The 22,765-nt window shown below is 44.8% G+C and overlaps 1 protein-coding gene across 3 annotated transcripts in view; it reads right to left on the minus strand.

Annotated features, from left to right (window-relative positions):
* The window catches only part of ergic3 (ERGIC and golgi 3), a 44,405-nt gene extending 21,640 nt beyond the window's left edge, over positions 1-22,765 (minus strand). For 2 of the 3 annotated variants that reach the window (XM_073062286.1, XM_073062288.1), the window contains exons 1-10: positions 22,600-22,765; positions 22,351-22,421; positions 17,580-17,667; positions 16,978-17,097; positions 15,497-15,587; positions 10,990-11,155; positions 10,268-10,325; positions 5,885-5,899; positions 1,470-1,501; positions 487-583 (exon numbers count right to left, since the gene is read on the minus strand). In XM_073062286.1, coding sequence (XP_072918387.1) covers positions 487-583; positions 1,470-1,501; positions 5,885-5,899; positions 10,268-10,325; positions 10,990-11,155; positions 15,497-15,587; positions 16,978-17,097; positions 17,580-17,667; positions 22,351-22,421; positions 22,600-22,687 — 826 coding nt within the window. In that variant the 5' untranslated portion in view covers positions 22,688-22,765. The remainder of the gene's footprint in view (positions 1-486; positions 584-1,469; positions 1,502-5,884; positions 5,900-10,267; positions 10,326-10,989; positions 11,156-15,496; positions 15,588-16,977; positions 17,098-17,579; positions 17,668-22,350; positions 22,422-22,599) is intronic. The other variant, XM_073062287.1, reaches the window with a different exon arrangement.

Genomic DNA, 22,765 nt, shown 5'->3' on the forward strand with positions numbered 1-22,765 from the left:
GTACGTTACCTGTGGAATTCAGCAGGTGGTGTGAAGGAATGGGTCATTAAACAGAGCAACAGGCCAGGACTGGACACTATCTGAAGTTGGCAGAACAATTTGGGAAGGTTATTACATTTAAAAAAAAGCACACCTAGACCACTATAGTCTGGCAGAGTGCTCATTCAAGAAAACACTCCTCATGCAATGTGGAGAGATTAAAGTATAAATTAGAGGTTTGGAGAATGAGAAAGGTTCCAGTGCCTGGAAGGGCCCAGGGCAAAATAATGGTCTGATGATCTGGAACATTCTGACCGAAAGCCTGGTGGATCTTCCACAACATCTGCCGAGTGTGAGATGGAAGGGAGGTCTTCAGAGCCATGTCCCAATTGCAACAGGTTGATGTTATGCCCACTGATTTAATCTTCTTGTGCTCAGAAATGAAGAATTTAGGGCCTGGCCTGAAACCTGCACATTATCTCTGCAGTCTGCTGCCATCTTACTCACCTTGGTATGCAGTTACATTGCTTCCATCGAGCGGATTGACTATTCCTGGGTAATCACTGCCAAAGGAGAGGTGCTTGATGTAGTGTGTCATGTTTATCTGGAGGAGAAAGTACAGGCAACATTACTCACATCATTCCACAATGGGAGGCTCCCGCAGATCTCCCAGTAGAGTGAACAAGCTCCAGTGTTACACAACTCCCAGATCTCTCTTCCTTTGGCCTTGCTTTGTCTCAGGATTGACTGGCTGGTTGTCTACAGTCAAGTTTTGTCAGGTGGCAGGATTGAGCAGTTTTGGATCTAACTAGTTTAACCGGTGGATTTGTCTGATAAAGTCCCACACAGGTTACTTGGACGACAAGTACAGGGCAGATGGAGTTGGAGTGATATATCGGTCAGGCTGTGACTGGGGGAAGCACACAGGGATTAGTGCCCACAGCTCAGCTCTACATGCATGATTGATGAGGGAACTTTGCCTGTTTCCTGGTAGCTTGTGCAGAGGATTTGGATTGTTGACAGGCTGGGGATAAGGCAGTTGGAAGATAATGTGAACAAAATGGAACTGGGTTGCATTGCAAAATGGCATTTGAGAGTGTTGCACAGTCACAGCCAACTGAAACGTGACCAGCAAGGCAAGCGAGGGTGGCACAGAGCAGAGGAGAAATGTCTTCATCCAGGTGGTGAATCTCTGCTCCAGAGGGAATGTGGAGACTGTTCATTCCAAACAAATGGACAGATATGAAGAGCAACTTGACGACAGTGCTGAGGTTGAAGATCAGGCATGGTCACAGCAGTGTTAATTTATTCTCAGAAAGACAGCTTGACGCCAGATTCAGATCAGTTTCTGCTGTCCAGTACAGGCACTCAGACCTCACTGCTGATCACGACAAGTTACTGGACAAATGCAGAAACATTCTAAGCATCAACACTTAAAACACAATTAAACAAAAACCCAAACAGAGAATGGAGCTCTGAATTTTACCTACATTGTCCAGTCCAAATGTTTGCAGGTCATGAACTGGGAGAGAAAAGGGGAAGAAAAACACTGGATTAGAAGCAGAATTTACATTTAAATATTTAGGTGAACAGGATATAGAGGACTGCGGGCTGCGTGCTGGGTGATGGGATGGGTACAGAGAGGTACCGGTTGGCAGGGTGAGTTGAAGAACCTGCTCCGTGCTTGGAACAATATTACTGGCCCCTTAACAATCTAATAAGCACCTGGTTATAGTTAAAACCCATTGTTTTAACCCATTGACCAGAATTGTGTACAGTTCTGGTCACCGAATTATAGGAAAGATATCAATAAATTAGAGAGAGTGCAGAGACGATTTACTAGGATGTTACCTGGGTTTCAGCACTTAAGTTACAGAGAAAGGTTGAACAAGTTAGGTCTCTATTCATTGGAGCGTAGAAGGTTGAGGGGGGATTTGATCGAGGTATTTAAAATGTTGAGAGGGATAGATAGAGTTGACGTGAATAGGCTGTTTCCATTGAGAGTAGGGGAGATTCAAACGAGAGGACATGATTTGAGAGTTAGGGGGCAAAAGTTTAAGGGAAACACGAGGGGGTATTTCTTTACTCAGAGAGTGATAGCTGTGTGGAATGAGCTTCCTGTAGAAGTAGTAGAGGCCAGATCAGTTGTGTCATTTAAGGTAAAATTGGATAGGTATATGGATAGGAAAGGAGTGGAGGGTTATGGGCTGAGTGCGGGTAGGTGGGACTAGGTGAGATTAAGAGTTCGGCACGGACTAGGAGGGCCGGAATGGCCTGTTTCCGTGCTGTGATTGTTATATGGTTATATGGTTATATGGTTTGATTATGGATTATTTACAGACATCACCAAATTATACTGTCCTGTGGACCAGTGACCTTGGGGATAAGGTGGTCCATTATCGCATTGTTATTCTGCAACTTGAACTGAAGCTATGCATTTACTGTATGGAAAGAAGCCAGTTAATTCTGCAGACACACAGCCATTTGCTTCACATCAATTAGTGTTTGTTAGTTTCACTTTGCATGCACAGACAGCAGTGAGAGGGCAAGCACCAGGCGATGATGTGAGCAGACTCACTGACCCACACCCTAGTACTCCAGTCAGCATACACCGACTACTCAATGTGGTCAAGGGCCCCACATCGGTCTCTAGCACCGAAGAATCTGGTCTGCCATGCCACGTGCTTGACTCCAACAAGCAGTCTGGCTTGCACGAATCATTTTGTAATGTGTAGTAATTTTATGAATTTGCTCTGCTGCAGGTTTCACGTCCGAAAAGGCAGTGATAATGAAGCTGATTGTGAGTAAACTCTGGCACTGATATTGGGTATAATATCTGAACATCTGGATAACTTGTACATCAATTACACGGCCACTGCTGGAACAGGCCATTCAGCCCATTGTCTCCCACCTGCCTGCAAATAACCCATGCCCCTCCATTCTCTGCCAAGGAAAGCCTCAAACTACTGCCACCCAGAAACGTGTTCCTGGTATCTACCACTCTGTTCAAAACAACTTACCTAAAATCATCTAGAAACTCTCCCCTGGATACCTTCTAGTCTTTTGACATTTTCTCTCCGGGAATAAGACTATCCACCATCTCTACACCTCCCATACTTTTATAAACCTCTGTCAGGTCTCCCTCAGTCTGCCATATTACAGAGAAATTTATCCTGTTTCATCTTTGAACAGTAGCCGTGTGTTTGATCTATAGACATGAAGAGCTGTTGGGCCTGTTTCTGTACTGGCCCGTCCCGTACTATCCCCTCCCCATCCCGTACTGTCCCTTCCCCGTACCATCCAGTCCCCGTCCCATCCCAATCCCTGCACTGGTCTGTTTCACCTTCCAAGCAGTGGCTGTGTAGTTGATCTATGGGTTTCCTGGATATTCAGACTTTGCTGCCAGTTATACCCAGCATCTCACAATTCAAAGAGCAAACACGAGAAAATCTGCAGATGCTGGAAATTCAAACAACAACACACACAAAATGCTGGTGGAACACAGCAGGCCAGGCAGCGTCTATAGGGAGAAGCGCTGTCGACGTTTCGGGCCGAGACCCTTCGTCAGGACTAACCGAAAGGAAAGATAGTAAGAGATTTGAAAGTAGTGGGGGGAGGGGGAAATGCGAAATGATAGGAGAAGACCGGAGGGGGTGGGATGAAGCTAAGAGCTGAAAAGGTGATTGGCAAAAGTGATGCATCAGGTTGGAGGCTACCCAGCCGGTATATAAGGTGTTGTTCCTCCAACCTGAGTTTGGATTCATTTTGGCAATAGAGGCAGCCATGGATAGACATATCAGAATGGGAATGGGACGTGGAATTAAAATGGATCCCACTACCAAACACATTTTTCCTTTCCCCCCTTTCTGCTTTTCGCAGGGATCGCTACCTACACGACTCCCTTGTCCACTCGTCCCCCCCATCCCTTCCCACCGATCTCCCTCCTGGCACTTATCTTTGTAAGCGGAACAAGTGCTACACCTGCCCTTACACTTCCTCCCTCACCACCATTCAGGGCCCCAGACAGTCCTTCCAGGTGAGGCGACACTTCACCTGTGAGTTGGCTGGTGTGGTATACTGCGTCCGGTGCTCCCGGTGTGGCCTTTTATATATTGGTGGGACCCGAGGCAGACTGGGAGACCGTTTCGCTGAACACCTACACTTGGTCCACCAGAGAAAGCAGGATCTCCCAGTGGCCACACATTTTAATTCCACGTCCCATTCCCATTCTGATATGTCTATTCATGGCCTCCTCTACTGTCAAAATGAATCCAAACTCAGGTTAGAGGAACAACACCTTATATACCGGCTGGGTAGCCTCCAACCTGATGGCATGAACATTGACTTCTCTAACTTCCGTTAATGTCCCTCCTCCCCTTCTTACCCCATCCCTGACATATTTAGTTGTTTGCCTGTTCTCCATCTCCCTCTGGTGCTCCCCCCCACCCCCCTTTCTTTCTCCTGAGGCCTCCCGTCCCATGATCCTTTCCCTTCTCCAGCTCTGTATCACTTTCGCCAATCACCTTTCCAGCTCTGAGCTTCATCCCACCCCCTCCGGTCTTCTCCTATCATTTTGCATTTCCCCCTCTCCCCACTACTTTCAAATCTCTTACTATCTTTCCTTTCGGTTAGTCCTGACGAAGGGTCTCGGCCCGAAACGTCGACAGCGCTTCTCACTATAGATGCTGCCTGGCCTGCTGTGTTCCACCAGCATTTTGTGTGTGTTGTTGTTTGAATGTCACAATTCGCTTCATTATCAGTGTCTTTTTGGGTAGTGTGTCCAACCTCTCCTTATTGCTCATACCCTCTAATTTTCTGCACCCTCTCCAAAGTCTCCATGTCCTTGCAGTAATATGTGCTCAGAAATGAACACAATACTTCAAATGTGGCCTAACCGAAGTTTTGTATAACTACCACATGCCCTCCCACCATTTATACTCAATGTCCCACCTGAAGAAGGCCAGTACATGGTATACCTTCTTTACCGTCCTGTCCATGCGTTGCCACTTTAGAGGGAGCTGTGGACCCACACCCCAGGATCCCCCTGAACATGAACGCTCCAGCAGGGATGTCGAATTGGGACAGAGTTGGAAAGTGAAACACATTGCCACAGAACGGAGGCGAGGCTGTGTCACGGCTACTCTAGCTTCAATTACGCAAGTTTACTTCAATTATATCGAGCAGCTTATTAATATAAACTGGTCAGATGTGCAGGTGTAGGACGGGGGTTCTGGGAGACAACCTTGTCCAAGGGTGGAAATTACTGAGATCCTTCATCCTGGAGTAAAACTCCCAGACATCTGCGGCTGAGAAGGAAGGTGATGGCTCATCATGCGCTGGCTGGACGGTCCAGTGGTACAGATGGGTCCTGATAAAAGTGCCTTCATATAGTGTGGCAACATCTCTAAGATCCATCCCCTATGGTACTGAGCCACACCAACTCCCAGAGGGATATACAGTATACCTGTTAGGTTAATAGCCCTGTACCTGCAGTGATAAAACTCTCCCAGGGTTGTAGCTCAGTATAAGATAAAAGTGTTTATCATGAAGGAAATTATATTCACAGTAGTAATATTTTCAGTGTTTAGAGGTGTTTTAGAGTAGACTGTAGACCCCAGAAGTACCTAGTTAATCTCCCCCCGATAATGAAAGTACAATCACTAGTCCAGCTGCAGGCATCTCCCTGGTCTATGGAACTGTGAAACACATTGCACTGGTATCCCCTCAGAATTTCCATCACAGTGGGCACATCCATGGTGGTTATAACACACAGCGTGAAAAGGGAATAGACCAAGCAAAAGGGTTGAGCGAGAGTATACCACAGGCATTCCAGCAAGTGAGTGCACAGAGTGAAGAACGATGAAAGGTTTACAGAAGTGAACAGAATTCAGAATTAGTCACTTACTCTCAACAGCATGTACTGCAAAGGAGAAAAGAAACAATATTTAAGTGGAAAAGCATCACAGAGTAAACACACAGAAACCCCCGTGAAATGTTGGAGAACCAGCACACGACATATAATCCTGGGAGAACTGGACAAGGCATTTGAAGGCTTTTCTCATGTAGCCACAGATATGCGTATCTCTCACCACATCCCAGTCCCCCACCAACCACAGAGAACTCCCCAACACATAGACCCATCAGCCTGTGCCTGATCACTGTTGGAAAAGGCCATGGGTTAATTTCTGACCCCACACCCCTTCATATGCTCTCCACCCAAACATCGATCCAACCGTCTTCATAACACTCATCAACCATCTTCCAACTATTCACCACCGACTGAGCAATGAAATTCCTTCACCATCCAGTTCTGAACCGCCTACACTGAACACTGTTTCCATTAGATCACCATGCATTCTCCTGAACTTGAGTGCGGATCTCATGTGTAATCTCTCCCATTTCCACCGCCAAGAATCACTGTGGTGAAGCTACGCTGTACTCCCTCCATCATGAGTATGTTCTGGTCAGGTGAGAGTTGAGCAGCACAAAGAACAAGGATATGCCAACCATCATACCTGTGCGTATTAGTTCCAATTCCCTCTCCATCAACCCTGTCTGCGTTAATTCCATGTCCCTCTGTTATGCTCATTCACTATCTGTCCAAATGCTTCTTAAATATTGTTCCTGTGTCCACTGCTTCTAGGTAACTCAGTCCAACTACACTGTGAGAAACATTTACACCTGGGTCTGCTTTAAACCTATGGCCTCTAGTTTTAGACCCCCCTCTCATGTAACTGTGCCTCTTAATTTTAAATACCCGATCACACCATCATAGAGAGACCAGACCTACACAGTACTGCAGCGTTCCCTTATTCATCCCTGTTCCCTGTTAGCTGTTTAATGTTGCCGCCATTCACATCTGCTTAGTGAAGATGTGAACCAGTGTTGCGGATTCAATGGTTTAAATTAAATTGCAAAATAAAGTATTGGCACAAATTGTATTCTGATTTGAGATTAATAGTACAACTATGAAAAAATCAAGTTTGAATCATTGAAAATCAATCTTAAAATTTTCTAATTGACATTTGAAGAAAAGCACATAACTTTCAATTAGTGAAGCATTTCAAGTTATTTGGATTAATTGGAACACAGCCAGAAATCCCCGTTCTTTCAGGCATTTAGATTATTTTGCTTTATTTAGAATTAATTTGAGTGAGCATTGTTTACTTAGCTTACAGCAGCTCCGATACGTGGCGTCCCTCCACATAAGCTACACATTCATTTCTTGGCGTTTGTAAATTGTGTTGACAAGAAATACAAAATCAACAGGTTGAAATTTTCTTCCTCTTCCGCTAAGCACTTGATCACTTGTCTTTGTAAAAATTGTACAAATGTTCCTCTCTCCTCTGTCTGTTACTTTCCCCAAGCAGCAAGGCTGATCAATACCTCCACCCACTAATACACCCCCAACCACCACTACCTTATCATTTCTTGTCAGTCACCTTATGTACAGACATTCCTCTGCCTGGTGTCACATTATGGACATACGGTCAATGCATATAAACTATATTATGTATTTATATATCATGTGTTTATTCTTATCATTGCTCCTTTTATCATTTTTTGATCGGGAGTAATAATTTCATTCTCCTTTACACTTGTGTTCTGTCAATGGCATTAAGCAATCTTGAATCTTGACAAGTTTACGTGGAATTTTCTTTTCTTCGGTATTTGTTTTTAAAAACTTGCTTGGAAAGGCACTTTAAGCAGCAAAAGATTTTTTTTGAAAGCATGAAAACAGGCCCTTTGGCCCAAATCGTCTATGCTGACCGAGTATCTACTCTCATCCCACATTCCTGTGTTTGGCCTCTATTCCATGTGCCTCTACTGCTCTGTACCTATCCAAGTGCTGTGATTGTTCCTGACTCTACCACTTCCTCTGGCAGCTTGTTCCAAAGACCCAACCCTCTTGAAAATCTTTCCCCTCTCACTTTAAATAGATGCTGTCTAGGTTTAGGCTCCTCTACCCTTGGGGGGAAAAAAAATCAGATTATGTATCACTCTCATAATTTTATAAACCTCCATAAGGTCACTCTAAAATCTCAGACTGCCCAATCTCTCTCTGTAACCAAAATACTTCATTCCAGGTAACATCCTGATGAATCTCTTCTGCACTGTTCCTAGTGCTACCACATCCTAAAGTGAGAGACCCTTCCTTGCCAACCACAACTCCAGCAGTCTTTGTATCCTCAGCAAGCTTACTTATCAGACCACACACATTCTGACTGAACTCAAGGATAGACGTGACCAGTGCTGGCCGGGCACAGCGGTACTGCGCTCAGCACCCACCTGCACAGTTACACTGATCTATACTCCAGCTTGGGTAATAAAACAATCACCAAAATGAACTTTGAAACAAAGTTGTGATGATTTAAATTTCACTGTGGCAAACAAGAATTCAGAGTTACAAGGCTTAATACTGCAAAGTGCCAGGTGCTTTACAGGGACCTAGGGTCCTCGTACACAAATCACTGAGAATTAACAGGCAGGTACCACAAACAAAGGAATACAGTCTGCTGGACTGAATGGAAGTACAATCTGACTGCCAGAGTGAAGATGTTTCACTGAAATGATGCAGAACTCTGTGGGAATGGCACTGCAATATTGTGTCATAAGACCATAAGGCACAGGAGCAGAAACAGGCCAATGATTTGGCCTCTACACCAGTCTCTGGCAATGAATTCCATAGATTCACCACCTTCTGACTAAAGCAATGCTTCTTCACCTCTGATCTAAATAGGTGTCCCTCCATTTTGAGGCTGTGCCCCCTGGTCCTGGACTCCCCAACTATAGGAAACAATCTCTTCATGCCCACACAGGGACAAGTAGTTCACCAGACTGACTCCTGGTTTTGCAGCGATTCCTCTGTCAGGGGAGGTTATCATAGAACACTACAGCACAGTACAGGCCCTTCAGCCCTCCATGTTGTACCGACCCAGATAATCCTTAAAAAAATACTAAACCCACACTACCCCATCACCCTCCATTTTTCTTTCATCCATGTGCCTGTCCAAGAGGCTATTAAATACCCCTAATGTTTTAGCCTCCACCACCATCCCTGGCAAGTCATTCCAGGCACTCACAATCCTGTGTGTAAATAACTTACCCCTGATGTCTCCCCTAAACTTCCCTCCCTTAATTTTGTACATACACCCTCTGGTGTTTGCTATTGGTGCCCTGGGAAACAGGTACTGTCCATCCACCCTATCTATGCCTCAAAGCAGACTAAGCCTGTAATCCACTGACTTTAGAATTCCTCCTCATCTCTGTTCTAAAGGGATAAATTTCTATTCTGAGGCTGTACCCTCTGGTCTTTCACAGAAACAAGATTCATACAAAGCGTGGCAGGGTAACCGCAGGAATGATGCTCCCTTAGGGCGGGTCAGGGTTAGCCATCTGGAATACAAGGATATTTCATCTCCCAGAGGATAATAAAACTTAAGAATTCTCCACCCAAGAGTCAGTGAGTTTACTCAAAACAAAGGTCAACAGATTTTTAGAAACAAAGAGAATCAAGGGAGGTGCAGTGCAGGGAAATCAGATCAACCACCATCTTACATGATGACAGAACAAGCACAAAGGGCCAAATAGCCTTCTCCTAATGTGCTTACATGTTGACAACAGGAAGGTTTGAACCTATACTTGACAACTTAAGTTACAAATTCATTTAGCCATTTCACTACAGACACTGAGATTAACTTCATCACTTTGTTACTGAGAATGTGTTTAAGTTGATAAAGATGTTAAAACTTCTGCTGCTTTCACTTCTAAGCAGGGCATTTGTGTAAGTTTAGGTGGCTGCATGGTTGAAATGGATGTGTTGAAAGACCAAAGTATTTCTTTGCCATTTCAAAATGGTTGTGTCAGGAACAAGTTCTTTATTCATGAGGTGAGTGCCCCATGGTCTTATTTTACAAGGAAATTTTTGCCCAACTACAGAAATTAGTGTAAATTTAAGAAACTACATAACTCAACAGCAGCAGACTCAGAGGTAATTAACAGTCACGCTTCTGGATGGATACAGGCTCACCATCTACCGACGCCTTCACTTCCAAACTGAACTTGTTTATAAACCATTCACCATCTCCCCTGAATGCTGGCATTATGATGTCGGCTTGGTGAGGGGTGGAACTGCTCCAATCCTTCCTGGCCCCTGTCCACACCACGGCCCAGCCTTTCTGCTATTAAAACATTGCCACGGACGAGCTATAGAAATGTTAACCGCAGGCACCATCACTTATCCCATGACGTGGCTCACACATGCGACATGTCCCCTCCCCATACTTACCGTGGACATGAGACTGCTGAAAGCTTTTCCCAGGAGCAAAATGGAAATTCCCAGCAACCTGATCAACAGAGGGAAGGAGACAGAGATGTAAAACAAAAGACCAAGTCCATGCCTCAATCAAACCCAGTCACCAACAATTAACCAGAGCTACACCACAGATCCGGCAACCACCAATTAATCAGGTGCACACCCTAATCTCAAGATCCAATAGCAATTAACCAGGAACAATCAGCAGATCCAATAACCACTAATTAACCAGGTCTAGACCACAATCATCACATCCAGTAACCATCAATTGAACAGACTCACACCCCAAATCCAGTAACCACTGATTAACCAGACCCAGATCACACTCATCAGATCCACTAACCACTGAATAACCAGGCACTGCAATTCTGCACCCCTCCCCATTCATTATTACTAATAACTGCATATAATAAGCCATCACCATTTTCAGGGCAATGCCTGATATGGGTCCACTTAGTCATCCATTACTACAGACAATAACCCATCAGCCTGTAAATGGACAATTGTTGTCCAGCTGTCCAACACCACTCATCTGATCATGGCCTTGGGCACTTTCTGCCACCTTCCTTTAATAACACGTTCCTCCAACATGTTCAGCTCAGGGGCTGTGACATCCGAAGATTCACAGCTCTGGGAGTCCTACATTTTATTCTGAGACCATGTTCCCCAAGGGGGACATGCACCCATGCACATACCTTGTTGACCTCCAGAAATCCATAGAGCTGGCAGCCTTCATTCTTCTGCTCCTGTAACTTCTGTGTGAACCCCTCCCTCATGCATTGTTCGATCGTGTCTGCATTCTTGAATGCCCAGCCCTTCCGTCTGTATGCCTCCCGCACATCAGCACACGTGTTACAGCACCTGCACGGACCAAGAGCCAATCAGCACACTCTACAGCTGTTCAGGAGCCAATCAGCACATGCTACAGCTGTTAATCAGCCAATCAGAATACGCTACTGCCCTTCACGTGCCAATCAGTACACAGTGTAGTCCAAAAGTTGAAGCTCGATGGATGAAGCATGGAGACTGAAAAATGGAGGCCTGTCCTGGTGTGGGAGGGAGGAATGGACTTGTTTTGCTGTTGTTTTGTTGCTTGTTGTGTTCTGTGTTGTTCTGCTGAGCATTGTGGCCATGCTATGTTAGCACTGTAATGTGTTGGTTTGTGTCCGGTAGATTGTGTTGGTTGTAACACAAATGACACATTTCTGTGTGTTTCCACGTACATTTGATAAATAAATGAATCTGAATCTTCCTGGGCCAACCAGCAAGTTCTTCAGCACCTCCATCTCAGAGAACATAGTTCCTGCCCTGACCAGAGTACTGTAGCCAGCTCCAGCATGGACCTGGGATGAGGATGGTCAATGCAAAGTGCTGGGATATGGACACTGTGTTCTTAGAAGTGACCAGTTTAGTTATTTTAATTAGTTTGGTACAACACTGTTCCTGCAATGTACTATTTAGCTTCCGGTTAGGCCACAGCTAAGCACTGTAGTGAACTTGGTTGCCAACTCTAGGCCACAGATAATTCTTCTGACAGCGATTTCATTCTGTCTATGCCCCTCATCATTCTGTAGACCCTCCACACTGCCAGAACCTTAAACCTCAGTGAGGTCGCTTCCCACTCTCAAACTCCTTCATCCCAGTGCACCTTCACCGAATGCTTTATAACCCCTCCTCCCTTCAACAATGAGAGCAAATTGTACAGCATTCAGTCTCACCCACACTACAGAAAGATTCCCAAACTGTACCAACACTCCATCTGCCTGCTTGTTATCTCTGCACCTTCACCGAGTGCTTTATAACCCCTCCTCCCTTCAACAATGACAGCAAATTGTACAGCATTCAGTCTCACCCACACTACAGAAAGATTCTTACACTCCATCTGCCTGCTTGTTATCTCCACATGCAGATTGTTCTCCAATTCTCCACTCAGCAACCGTTCTGCTGCCTCTCACTATTTCAATATTATTCTCTAAACTTTCCGGCACTGTGGATAAGTTCACATTTCCCCACATTCCACTTCTCTGCCATAGAACTGCCCACTCACTACCCCCTCCTCACAACAACCTCCCCCATCAATCCTCCTACCATCAGCAAGCCTTAGCAAGTTGCTCACCCTTACAAATACTGCCGTCTAAGCCAGTACCTGAGGGGTCTGGACCAAGTGACGGTGAACAGTATTAGTGTAGATAGGTAGCTGCTGGTCAGTGTAGACGTGGTGGGCTATAACGCCTGTCTGAATGCCCTTGATCAAGGTCAGGAGTGGCAGAAGGTAACAGGATCAGACAGAGGTTGTCTATAACTCCTTCCCAGTGCCATGTAACCTGATGGATCTGACTATTTAATTCGTAGAATAGGCTGTTTAATTGACATTTTATTTGCAAGTTAACAATTAATTGTCTGCTAGTATACTTCCTAGTGGTTACAATATGTATAGGCAAGTTCAGTGTGTTCCCACTGTGATTATACAAAGTATGATTCTGAAAGCTTCCTTTGCTACAGCATGTTACTGAGCCTCCAAGGGAATGTGCTGACTTAGATCTGGTCCTGTGCAATGAGGCAGGTAAAATTAGTGATCTTGCAATTAGGGATCCTCTTGGAAAGAGTGATCACAGTATGGTTGAGTTTCTCATACAAATGGAGGGTACGATAGTTCAATCTAAAACCAGTGATTTATATCTAAACAATGGAGACTACAATGGGATGAGGGAGGATTTGGTGAGTGTAGACTGGGAACACAGGCTATATGGTGGGATAGTTGACGAACAGACTTTCAAAGAGATTTTCCATGGTACTCACAAAAAGTATATTCCAGTTAAAAGTAAGGACAGTAAGGGTGTGGAAAGCCATCCATGGGTAACTCAGGAAATAAATGAAGGCATTAAACTAAAAGCTCGTGTGTACAAAGTCACTGAGTAGTGGGAAACTGGAAGATTGAGAAGACTTTAAAAAGCAGCAAAGAACCACAAAGCAAGCAATAAAGGGAAGATAGATTATGAAAATAAACTAGCACAAAATATACAGATAGTAAAATATTTTATAATTATATAAAGCAGAAAAGGGTGGATAAAGTGAACATAGGTCCCTTGGATGATGAGAAGGTGGAATTAATATGGGTATGAGGAAATGGCCGAGGCTTTGAATGACTATTTTGTGTCCGTCTTCATAATGGAAAACATGTCTAACATGCCAAAGAGAGATGTTATGTACATGATGGAAGGTGAGGACCTTGACACAATACCTATCACTAAAGAGGTGCTGCTGAGCAAACTTGTGGGCCTGAAGGAACACATCCCAGGGTACTGAAAGAAATAGCAGAAGTTATAGAAAGGCTTTGGTGATAGCTTACTACATTTCTCTGGACCATGGGCAAGTCCTGGTGATTGGAAGATGGTGAATGTCACACCTCTGTTCAAAAAAGGATATAGGCAAAAGATAGGCAAATCGGCCAGTTAGTTTGACATCTGTAGTTGGATAAATGCTAGAAGCTATCATTAAAGAAGAAATAGTGAGGCATCAGGAACGAATTTAAGGTGGGGGGATTATATGGGAGGCAATGTTTGAGGGTCAGCACAAAATTGTGGGCTGAAGGGCCTGTAATGTGCTGTACTATTCTACGTTCTATGTAGGAAAGAAATGGATCCATCAGGCAGACGCAACATGGATTCACAAAGGCAGGTCCTGTTTGACAAACTTACTGGAGTTTCTTTGAGGATATAATGAGCACAGTGGATAGAGGGGAACAGATGGATGCTATTTACTTGGATTTCCAGGCGTTCGATAAGGTGCCACATAAAAGACTTATCCATAAGATAATGATGCATAGAGTTGGGTGATGTATTAGCATGGACAGAGGATTGGTTAACCAATAGCAAGCAGAGAGTTGGGACATATGGGTGTTACTCTGGTTGTCAATCAGTGGTGAGCGGTGTGCTGCAGGGTTCAGTGCTGGGCCTGCAACTGTTCACGATATACATTAACAATCTGGAAGAGGGGACCGAGTGATGTGTAACTAGGTTTGCTGATGATACTAAATTGAGTGGAAAAGCAAACTGTGCAGAAGATATGGAGAGTCTGCAGAGAGATATAGATAGGTTAAGTGAGTGGGCAAGGGTCTGGCAGATGGAGTACAATGTTAGTCAATGCGAGGTCATCCACTTAGGAAGGAAAAATGAAAGAGCAGATTATTATTTAAATGGTAAAAAATTGCAGCATGCTGCTGTGCAGAGGGACTTAGGAGTGCTTGTGTATGAATTACAAAAGGTTGGTTTGCAGGTACAGCAGGCTATCAAGAAGGCAAATGGAATGTTGGCCTTCATTGCTCGAGGGATTGAATTTAAGAGCAGGGAGGTTATGCTGCAACTGTACAGGGTACTGGTGAGGCCACACCTGGAGTACTGTGTGCAGTTCTGGTCTCTATACTTGAGGAAGGATATACTGGCTTTGGAGGCAGTGCAGAGGAGGTTCACCAGGTTGATTCCAGAGATGAGGGGGTTAACCTGGGACTATACTTACTGGAATTCCGAAGAATGAGAGGAAATCTTATAGAAACATATAACATCATGAAAGGGATAGATAAGGTAGAGGCAGAAAAGTTGTTTCCACTAGTAAGTAAGACTAGAACTGGGGCACGTAGCCTCAAGATTCAGGGAGTAGATTTAAGATGGAGATGAAGAGGAACTACTTTTCCCAGAGTGTGCTGAATCTGTGGAACCCTCTGCCCAATGAAGCAATGGAGGCTTCCTCAGTAAATATATTTAAGACAAGGTTGGATAGATTTTTGCATAGTAGGGCAACTAAGAGTTATGGGGAAAGACAGGTAGATGAAGATAAGTCCATGGCCAGATTAACCATGATCTTACTGAATGACAGAGCAGGCTTGATAGGCCAGATGGCCTGCTCCTGCTCCTATTTCTTATTTGAATAACGGATTTCTAATTGGTTGACTCTCATCTACAAATATGAATGGAAGTTACCTTATCTATGGATATAAAACAGCTGACCACAAGCAGTGCCATCTTAGTTCTTTTCAATTTCAATTTCCTCTGTTCTGTCAATGTTTAATAAAATGATGGTGTAGCAACAAGTTTTGTGCCACTTTTCCAACTTCTGAAAGAACCTTGGATTAAAAGATCAGAATCGAACAGCTGACCCCATGAGCGGATGTAACTGCCCCCGCCTCCCCTCGAGTGTGACACTCACTTCATGTCTTCAGACTCTGCCCCGTAACAGCTCTCGCAGCGGCCTGGATCCAGCTTGGTGGTGTTGAGTACCTCATCCTGCTTCCCCAGCTCTGAAAAAATCATGGCCACGTGCTCAATGCCAAGGGTCAAAGTCAAGTTTACTTTCAGAGCATGGATGTGCATTTTTCTTGCAGGCATTTTCAGGAGAATAAGGAAATACAACAGAATTTATGAAAAGCTATACATAAACAAAGACTGACAATCAATGTGCCAAAGAAGATAAATTATGTAAAAAGATAGGTAGAAATAAACCTAAACAGAAACCAATAAAAGGGAGACAGAGAGAGAGACAGAATGAGCAAATGGGTGGAATGCAATGCGTAACAGATCTGAAACACTCCATTGGGGTGGGGTGGGGGAGGAAGCATGGACCTAAGGACTGCACTGCAAATATGTTTTATCATAAAATTACCTCCCCAGTCCCCAGACCAGCCCACCACATTTAATGAGATGAAACCTGAAGCACTGGAACGGTAAAACTAGAGAGAATGCCAGCCCCTCAACCATAGAATCTCACAGGTCATTCTCAAACAGAAACCCCAATAAATTGCTGCCCAGCAATACACACACATGATCCGCTGGAAGAACTCCGCAGGTCTGGCACTATGGAGAGGAACAAACAGTTGACATTTTGGGCCAAGACCGACCTGTTAAAGCAATCTTGGCCTGAAACATTGACTGCTTATTCCTCTTCACAGAAGATGCCTGACCTGCTGAGTTCCTCCAGCATTTAGTGTATGGTGCTCAAGATTTCGATCATCAGCAGGATCTCTCATGTTTATGAATCCCAGCCCAGAGTTGTGAGAACAAACACTGAGTGACATTTAGGCTCTAGTTATAAGTTATAGGCTCTAGTAGGAGGTACTGAGAGATGGAGGGAAATCAGATGACAGCTGCACCTCAGTGAATGGCCATGGATTCAGGTGCAGAAAGTGAGGTAGGAAGTGACTGGGGGCCATTCTATGTCTACATCTCGTGTACCTCAGTATAAAGGATTTGAGAACTCAAATCAGCTCATGCCTCAGTTTTAGTCAGAAGCCCAAGTCACATTCAGATTAACAATTTAGGGCAAGGACACTGGGTCACGCCGGCACCCCTCCCTACCGAGTTTATAAATCAACTGTCATCAGGCACTGGGTTACGTTGGCACCTCTCCCTACCAAGTTTATAAACCAACTATCTTTGGGCACTGGGTCACACCGGCACCTCTCCCTACCGAGTTTATAAATCAACTGTCATCAGGCACTGGGTTACGTTGGCACCTCTCCCTACCGAGTTTATAAATCAACTGTCATCAGGCACTGGGTCACGTTGGCACCTCTCCCTACCGAGTTTATAAACCAACTATCTTTGGGCACTGGGTCACGTTGGCACCTCTCCCTACCGAGTTTATAAACCAACTGTCATCAGGCACTGGGTTACGCCAGTGCCTCTCCCTACCGTGTTTCTCCACCTCAGAAGTGACGATATTGCCCACCATGTCCAGCCTCTTTTTGAACAGGTTGTGCTCCACATCGAGCTGCTGCTCCCCTGCCACGTCCATCGCATCGATACTGAGATCTAACAGTGAAAAGACAAAGTATTATAAACAGCAGGTACCCCATTTGAAGGCATGATATTTGTATGTCCTTCCCATGAGTGTGTGGGTTTCCTCCGGGTGCTCCAGTTTCCCCTCCCAGTCAAAAGACGTATCAGTGGTTTAATTGGCCATGGTAATTGCTCTGTAACTAGGCTAGGCTTGCAGGGCAGCGTGGCTCCTTGAGGTTGAAGGTATGCTGAATCTCTGAATAACTAAAATATTATCTGCCAGGCCAGAGAATGAGCAAAGAGAACAGTGGATTCCCAGCAGAACTTTAGGGAAGTAACCAAGCCCACAGAAGGCATGGGGAACAAGACCCAGATGACAGAGCGGCCACACGCACTGCGTGGCCAAAGTCCAGCGCTTGGGGGCAGTTCAGGTGAAAAGGAGAAATGAAAGCTTATCTAACCAGCAGCCAACGGAGGCTAGGGTCGTCAGACAAAATGTTTGAATCTTTACTCACAGGCACAGGGCATGTGTGGGAAAATAGTATCAATGTTGATTCTCAGCTTTTCCCCTCGTGATGTGTCGACGTAGAGTTCAGGATGCACCTGGAAAGGGAAAAACAATATCTGTCATTCAGCAAGTCCCATCCACAAGGAAATGCCAGCTACATCAAAATTTGTTAACTTTATGGCAGCAGTAGAATGCAACACATGATAATATAGAAAAAAACCTGAATCACAGTAAGTATATACATTTATATAAAAAAAGTTAAATAAGTAGTGCAAAAAATAATGAGGTAATGTTCGTGGGTTCAATACCCATTCAGAAATTGAATGGCAGAGTGAAATTCAGCTGTTCCTGAATCGTTGAGTGTGTGCTTTCAGGCTCCTGTACCTCCTCCCTGATGGTAGCAATGAGAAGAGGGCATGTCCTAGGTGACGGGAGTCCTTAATGAAGACACCACCTTCCTGAGGCATCGCTCCTTGCAGATGTTTTGGTGAGACTAGTGCCCATGATGGAGCTGACTAAGTTTACGACTCTCTGCAGCTTACTTTGATCCTGTGTATTACCCCCCCCCCCCCATACCAGACTGTGATGCAGCCAGTTAAAATGCACTCCATAGTACATCTGTAGAAACATTTCAGTGTTTTAGCTGTCAAACCAAATCTCCTCAAACTCTGAATGAAATATAGCTGCTGTCTTGCCTACTTTGTAGCTGCATCTATATGATGGGACCAGGTTGGGTCCTCAGAGATATTGACACCCAGGAACTTGAAATTGCTCACTCTCTCCCCTTCTGATCCCTCTATGAGGACTGGTGTGTGTTGTCAGGATGATGGGACTGGGCAGATTAATATGATAAGTTTTTATCTGCAATCATAATATAAGTTTTTATCTTCAATCATAATAGGATAAGTTTTTATCTGCAATTTAAGAAGGATAAGGGCAGATCGGAGGTGTCAGTGTTGCAGTTGAACAGGGGAGACTATGGAGCCATGAGGGAGGAGCTGGCCAAAGTTAACTGGACCGATATCGTAGCAGAAAAGACAGTGGAACAGCAATGGCAGGTATTCTTGGGAATAATGCACAAGGTGCAAAATCAGTTCATCCACCAGAGAAGGAAGGATTCAAAGGGGGGAAGGGGCCACAGTGGTTGACAAAGCAAGTCAGAGATTGCATAGCATTTAAAAAAAGGAAGAATGACAGAGCTAAGGTGAGTGGGAGGACAGATGATTGGGAAATTTTTAAGGAACAACAGAACTTAACTAAAAAGACAATACGGGGAGAATAAATAAGGTACGAACGCAAGCTAGCCAGGAATATAAAGGAGGATAGCAAAAGCTTTTTTTTTTAGGTATGTGAAGAGAAAGAAGATAGTTAAGAACAATGTTGGGCCCTTGAAGAATGAATTGGGTGAAATTAGTATGGGAAACAGAGAAATGGCAGAAGAATTTAATAAGTACTTTAGATCTGTCTTCACTAGGGAAGACACAAGCAATCTCCCAGATGTATGGATGGGCCAAGTACATAGGGTAACTGAGGAAATGAAACAGATTGACATTAGGAAGGAAACGGTGATGAGAAGACTGATGGGACTGAAGGCTGACAAATCCCCAGGTCCAGATGGTCTGCATCCTAGGGTACTAAAGGAGGTGGCCCTGGAAATTGCAGATGCATTGGTAATCATTTTCCAATGTTCCTTAGATTCAGGATCAGTTCCTGAGGATTGGAGAATGGCTAATGTTATCCCACTTTTTAAGAAAGGAGGGAGGGAGAAAACAGAGAACTATCGTCCTGTCAGCCTAACATCAGTAGTGGGGAAGATGCTAGAGTCCATTATTAAAGATGAAATAGTGGCATATCTAGATAGCAGTGATAGGATTGGGCCGAGCCAGCATGGATTTACAAATCATGCTTGACTAATCTACTGGAGTTTTTCGAGGATGTAAGCAGGAAGTTAGACAAGGGAGATCCAGTGGATGTAGTGTACCTCGATTTTCAGAAGGCATTTGATAAGGTCCCACATAGGAGATTGGTGGGTAAAATCAGAGCTCATGGCATTGGGGGGAAGATATTGACATGGATAGAAAACTGGTTGGCAGATAGAAAGCAAAGGGTAACAGTGAATGGGTGTTTCTCAGAATGGCAGGTGGTGACTAGTGGGGTGCCACAGGGCTTGGTATTGGGACCACAGCTGTTTACGATTTACATCAATGATTTAGATGAAGGCATTGAGAATAACATCAGCAAGTTTGCTGATGATACTAAGCTGGGTGGCAGTGTGACATGTGATGAGGATGTTAGGAGAATTCAGGGTGACTTGGATAGGCTGGGTGAGTGGGCAGATAACGTTTAATGTGAATAAGTGTGAGGTTATCCACTTTGGGAGTAAGAACAGGAAGGCAGATTATTATCTGAACGAAGTAGAGTTGGGTAAGGGAGAAATACAAAGAGATCTAGGAGTACTTGTTCATCTGTCACTGAAGGTGAATGAGCAAGTGCAGCAGGCAGTGAAGAAGGCTAATGGAATGTTGGCCTTTATTACAAAGGGAATTGAGTACAAGAGCAAGGAAATCCTCTTGCATTTGTACAGGGCCCTGGTGAGACCACACCTGGAGTATTGTGTACAGTTTTGGTCTCCAGGGTTAAGGAAGGACATCCTGGCTATAGAGGAAGTGCAACATAGATTCACGAGGTTAATTCCTGGGATGTCCGGACTGTCTTACGCAGAGAGGTTAGAGAGACTGGGCTTGTACACGCTGGAATTAAGGAGATTGAGAGGGGATCTGATTGCAACATATAAGATTATTAAGGGATTGGACAAGATCGAGCCAGGAAATATGTTCCAGATGCTGGGAGAGTCCAGTACCAGAGGGCATGGTTTGAGAATAAGGGGTAGGTCATTTAGGACAGAGTTAAGGAAAAACTTCTTCTCCCAGAGAGTTGTGGGGGTCTGGAATGCACTGCCTCGGAAGGCAGTGGAGGCCAATTCTCTGGATGCTTTCAAGAAGGAGCTAGATAGGTATCTTATGGATAGGGGAATCAAGGGATATGGGGACAAGGCAGGAACCGGGTATTGATAGTAGATGATCAGCCATGATCTCAGAATGGCGGTGCAGGCTCGAAGGGCCGAATGGTCTACTTCTGCACCTATTGTCTATTAATAGTTTGGCACAGACTAGATGACCCAAATGATCTGCTTCTAGCATTAGAACACAGAACATAGGTATTTACAGCACTTTACAGGCCCTTCGGCCCACAATATTGTGCTGACCATGTAACCTACTCTAGAAACTGCCTAGAATCTCCCTACCACATAGCCCTCTATTTTTCTAAGCTCCATGTACTTAAGAGGCTCTTAAAAGACCTTATTGTATCCACATCCAACACCACCGCCAGCTGTATATTCCATGCACCCATCACTCTGTGGAAAAAGCCTCTGACTATCCACATGATCAAAGCCCTTCATCATATTATACACCTCTATCAGATCACCTCATCCTCCGTCGCTCCAAGCAGAAAAGGCCAAGTTCACTCAACCTATTCTCATAACGTACGCTCTCCAATCCAGGCAATATCCTTGTAAATCTCCTCTGCACTCTCTCTATAGTATCCACATCCTTCCTGTAGTGAGGTGACCAAAACTGAACACAGTACTCCAAGTGGGGTCTAACTAAGGTCTTATATAGCTGTAACATTAGCTCACAGCTTTTGAACTCAAACCTACAGTTGATGAATGTCAACACAACATACTCCTTTTTAACAACACAGTCAATCTGCGCAACAGCTTTGAGTGTCCTATGGACACAGACACCTAGATCTCACAGATCCTCCACACTGCCAGGAGTCTTACCATTAATATTATATTGTCTTCAAATTTGACTTACCAAAATGAACCACTTACACTTCCCTGGGTTGAACTACATCTGCCACTTCTCAGCCCAGCTTTGAATCCTATCGAAGTCTGACAACCCTCCAGACTATCCGCAACACCCCCAACCTTTGTGACATCAGAAAATTTACTAATCCATCCAAGTCATTTATAAAAATCCGGAAGAGAAGGGGTCCCAGAACAGATCCCTGTGGAACACCACTGGTCACCGACCTCCATGCAGAATACGAAGCATCTACAACCATCCTTTGCTTTCTGTGGGCAAGCCAATTCTGGATCCACAAAGCAAGGACTCCTTGGATCCCATGCCTATTTACTTTCTGAAGGAGCCTTGCATGGGGAACCTTATCAAATGCCTTAAAACACTGTAGTGTTCTATGAACATTTGTAAATCTATAGATGGGAATGACAAAACCTGCAGACAGCAGGTTCCAAGGGAGCAGTTTTCTCCAACCAGGCCACAATACAGTCACACAGAAGCAGAGCATGAAAACTCTGTGGATTCTGGAAGTCTGAAACAACCAACATTGCTGAAAATATTCAGCAAGTTAGGCTGCAGCCACAGAGATTCTTTGGCAGAGAGCCTCAGACCTTAAATATTAACTGCTTTGCTTTGTACAGATGCTGCCTGACCCGCTGAACAAATAAGGGACCCAGGCTCCACTTTGAAGGGTGCTTTGCAGTCAATAGAACAATGCTTGAGGGAGCAGCTTCGACAGGTGCAGATGCCTCACTCAAACGAATACAAAATCAAAAGGAACAACCACTTTTAAGAACAGCTTCTTCCCCTCTGCCATCAGATTTCTGAATGTTCCACGAACTCTATCGCGTTATTCGTCTGTTGCACGAAAAGCAAACTTTATTACATATCAGTCTTAATAAATGCGGGGCTCACCTCCTTTGTCAGGTAGTACTGAAGCTCAGAGAAAAACAGAAGCAGCATGATCAGGCTGCTGATCACAGTGACTGCGGAGGAGAGAACGGTTAGACACAGCCTCCATTACACATCCCTCCTACTATCTCCCCTACCTCCCTCCGCTTCCCATTCCCCCTCACTCCCACCTCACCCTCCACTCCACCCCACACTCCCACAGCCCGAACCCAGTCCCCACCACCTTCTCCCTCTTTCCACCCGTCACCTCACCCAGGGCACCCCCACAGGTTTTCACGCGAAAATCCTCCAGCGTTTTCGGGTAGGCGTCAAAACGCCGAAGCCGACTGAACACCTCCATCCCGGGGCCGGGCCGGGACGGGACGGGACGGGATGGGGCCGCGCCGGAAGCACAGAGAGCGCATCCGGCAGCAGCTCC

The sequence above is a fragment of the Hemitrygon akajei genome, chromosome 11, assembly GCF_048418815.1.
Source record: "Hemitrygon akajei chromosome 11, sHemAka1.3, whole genome shotgun sequence".
NCBI lineage: Eukaryota > Metazoa > Chordata > Chondrichthyes > Myliobatiformes > Dasyatidae > Hemitrygon > Hemitrygon akajei.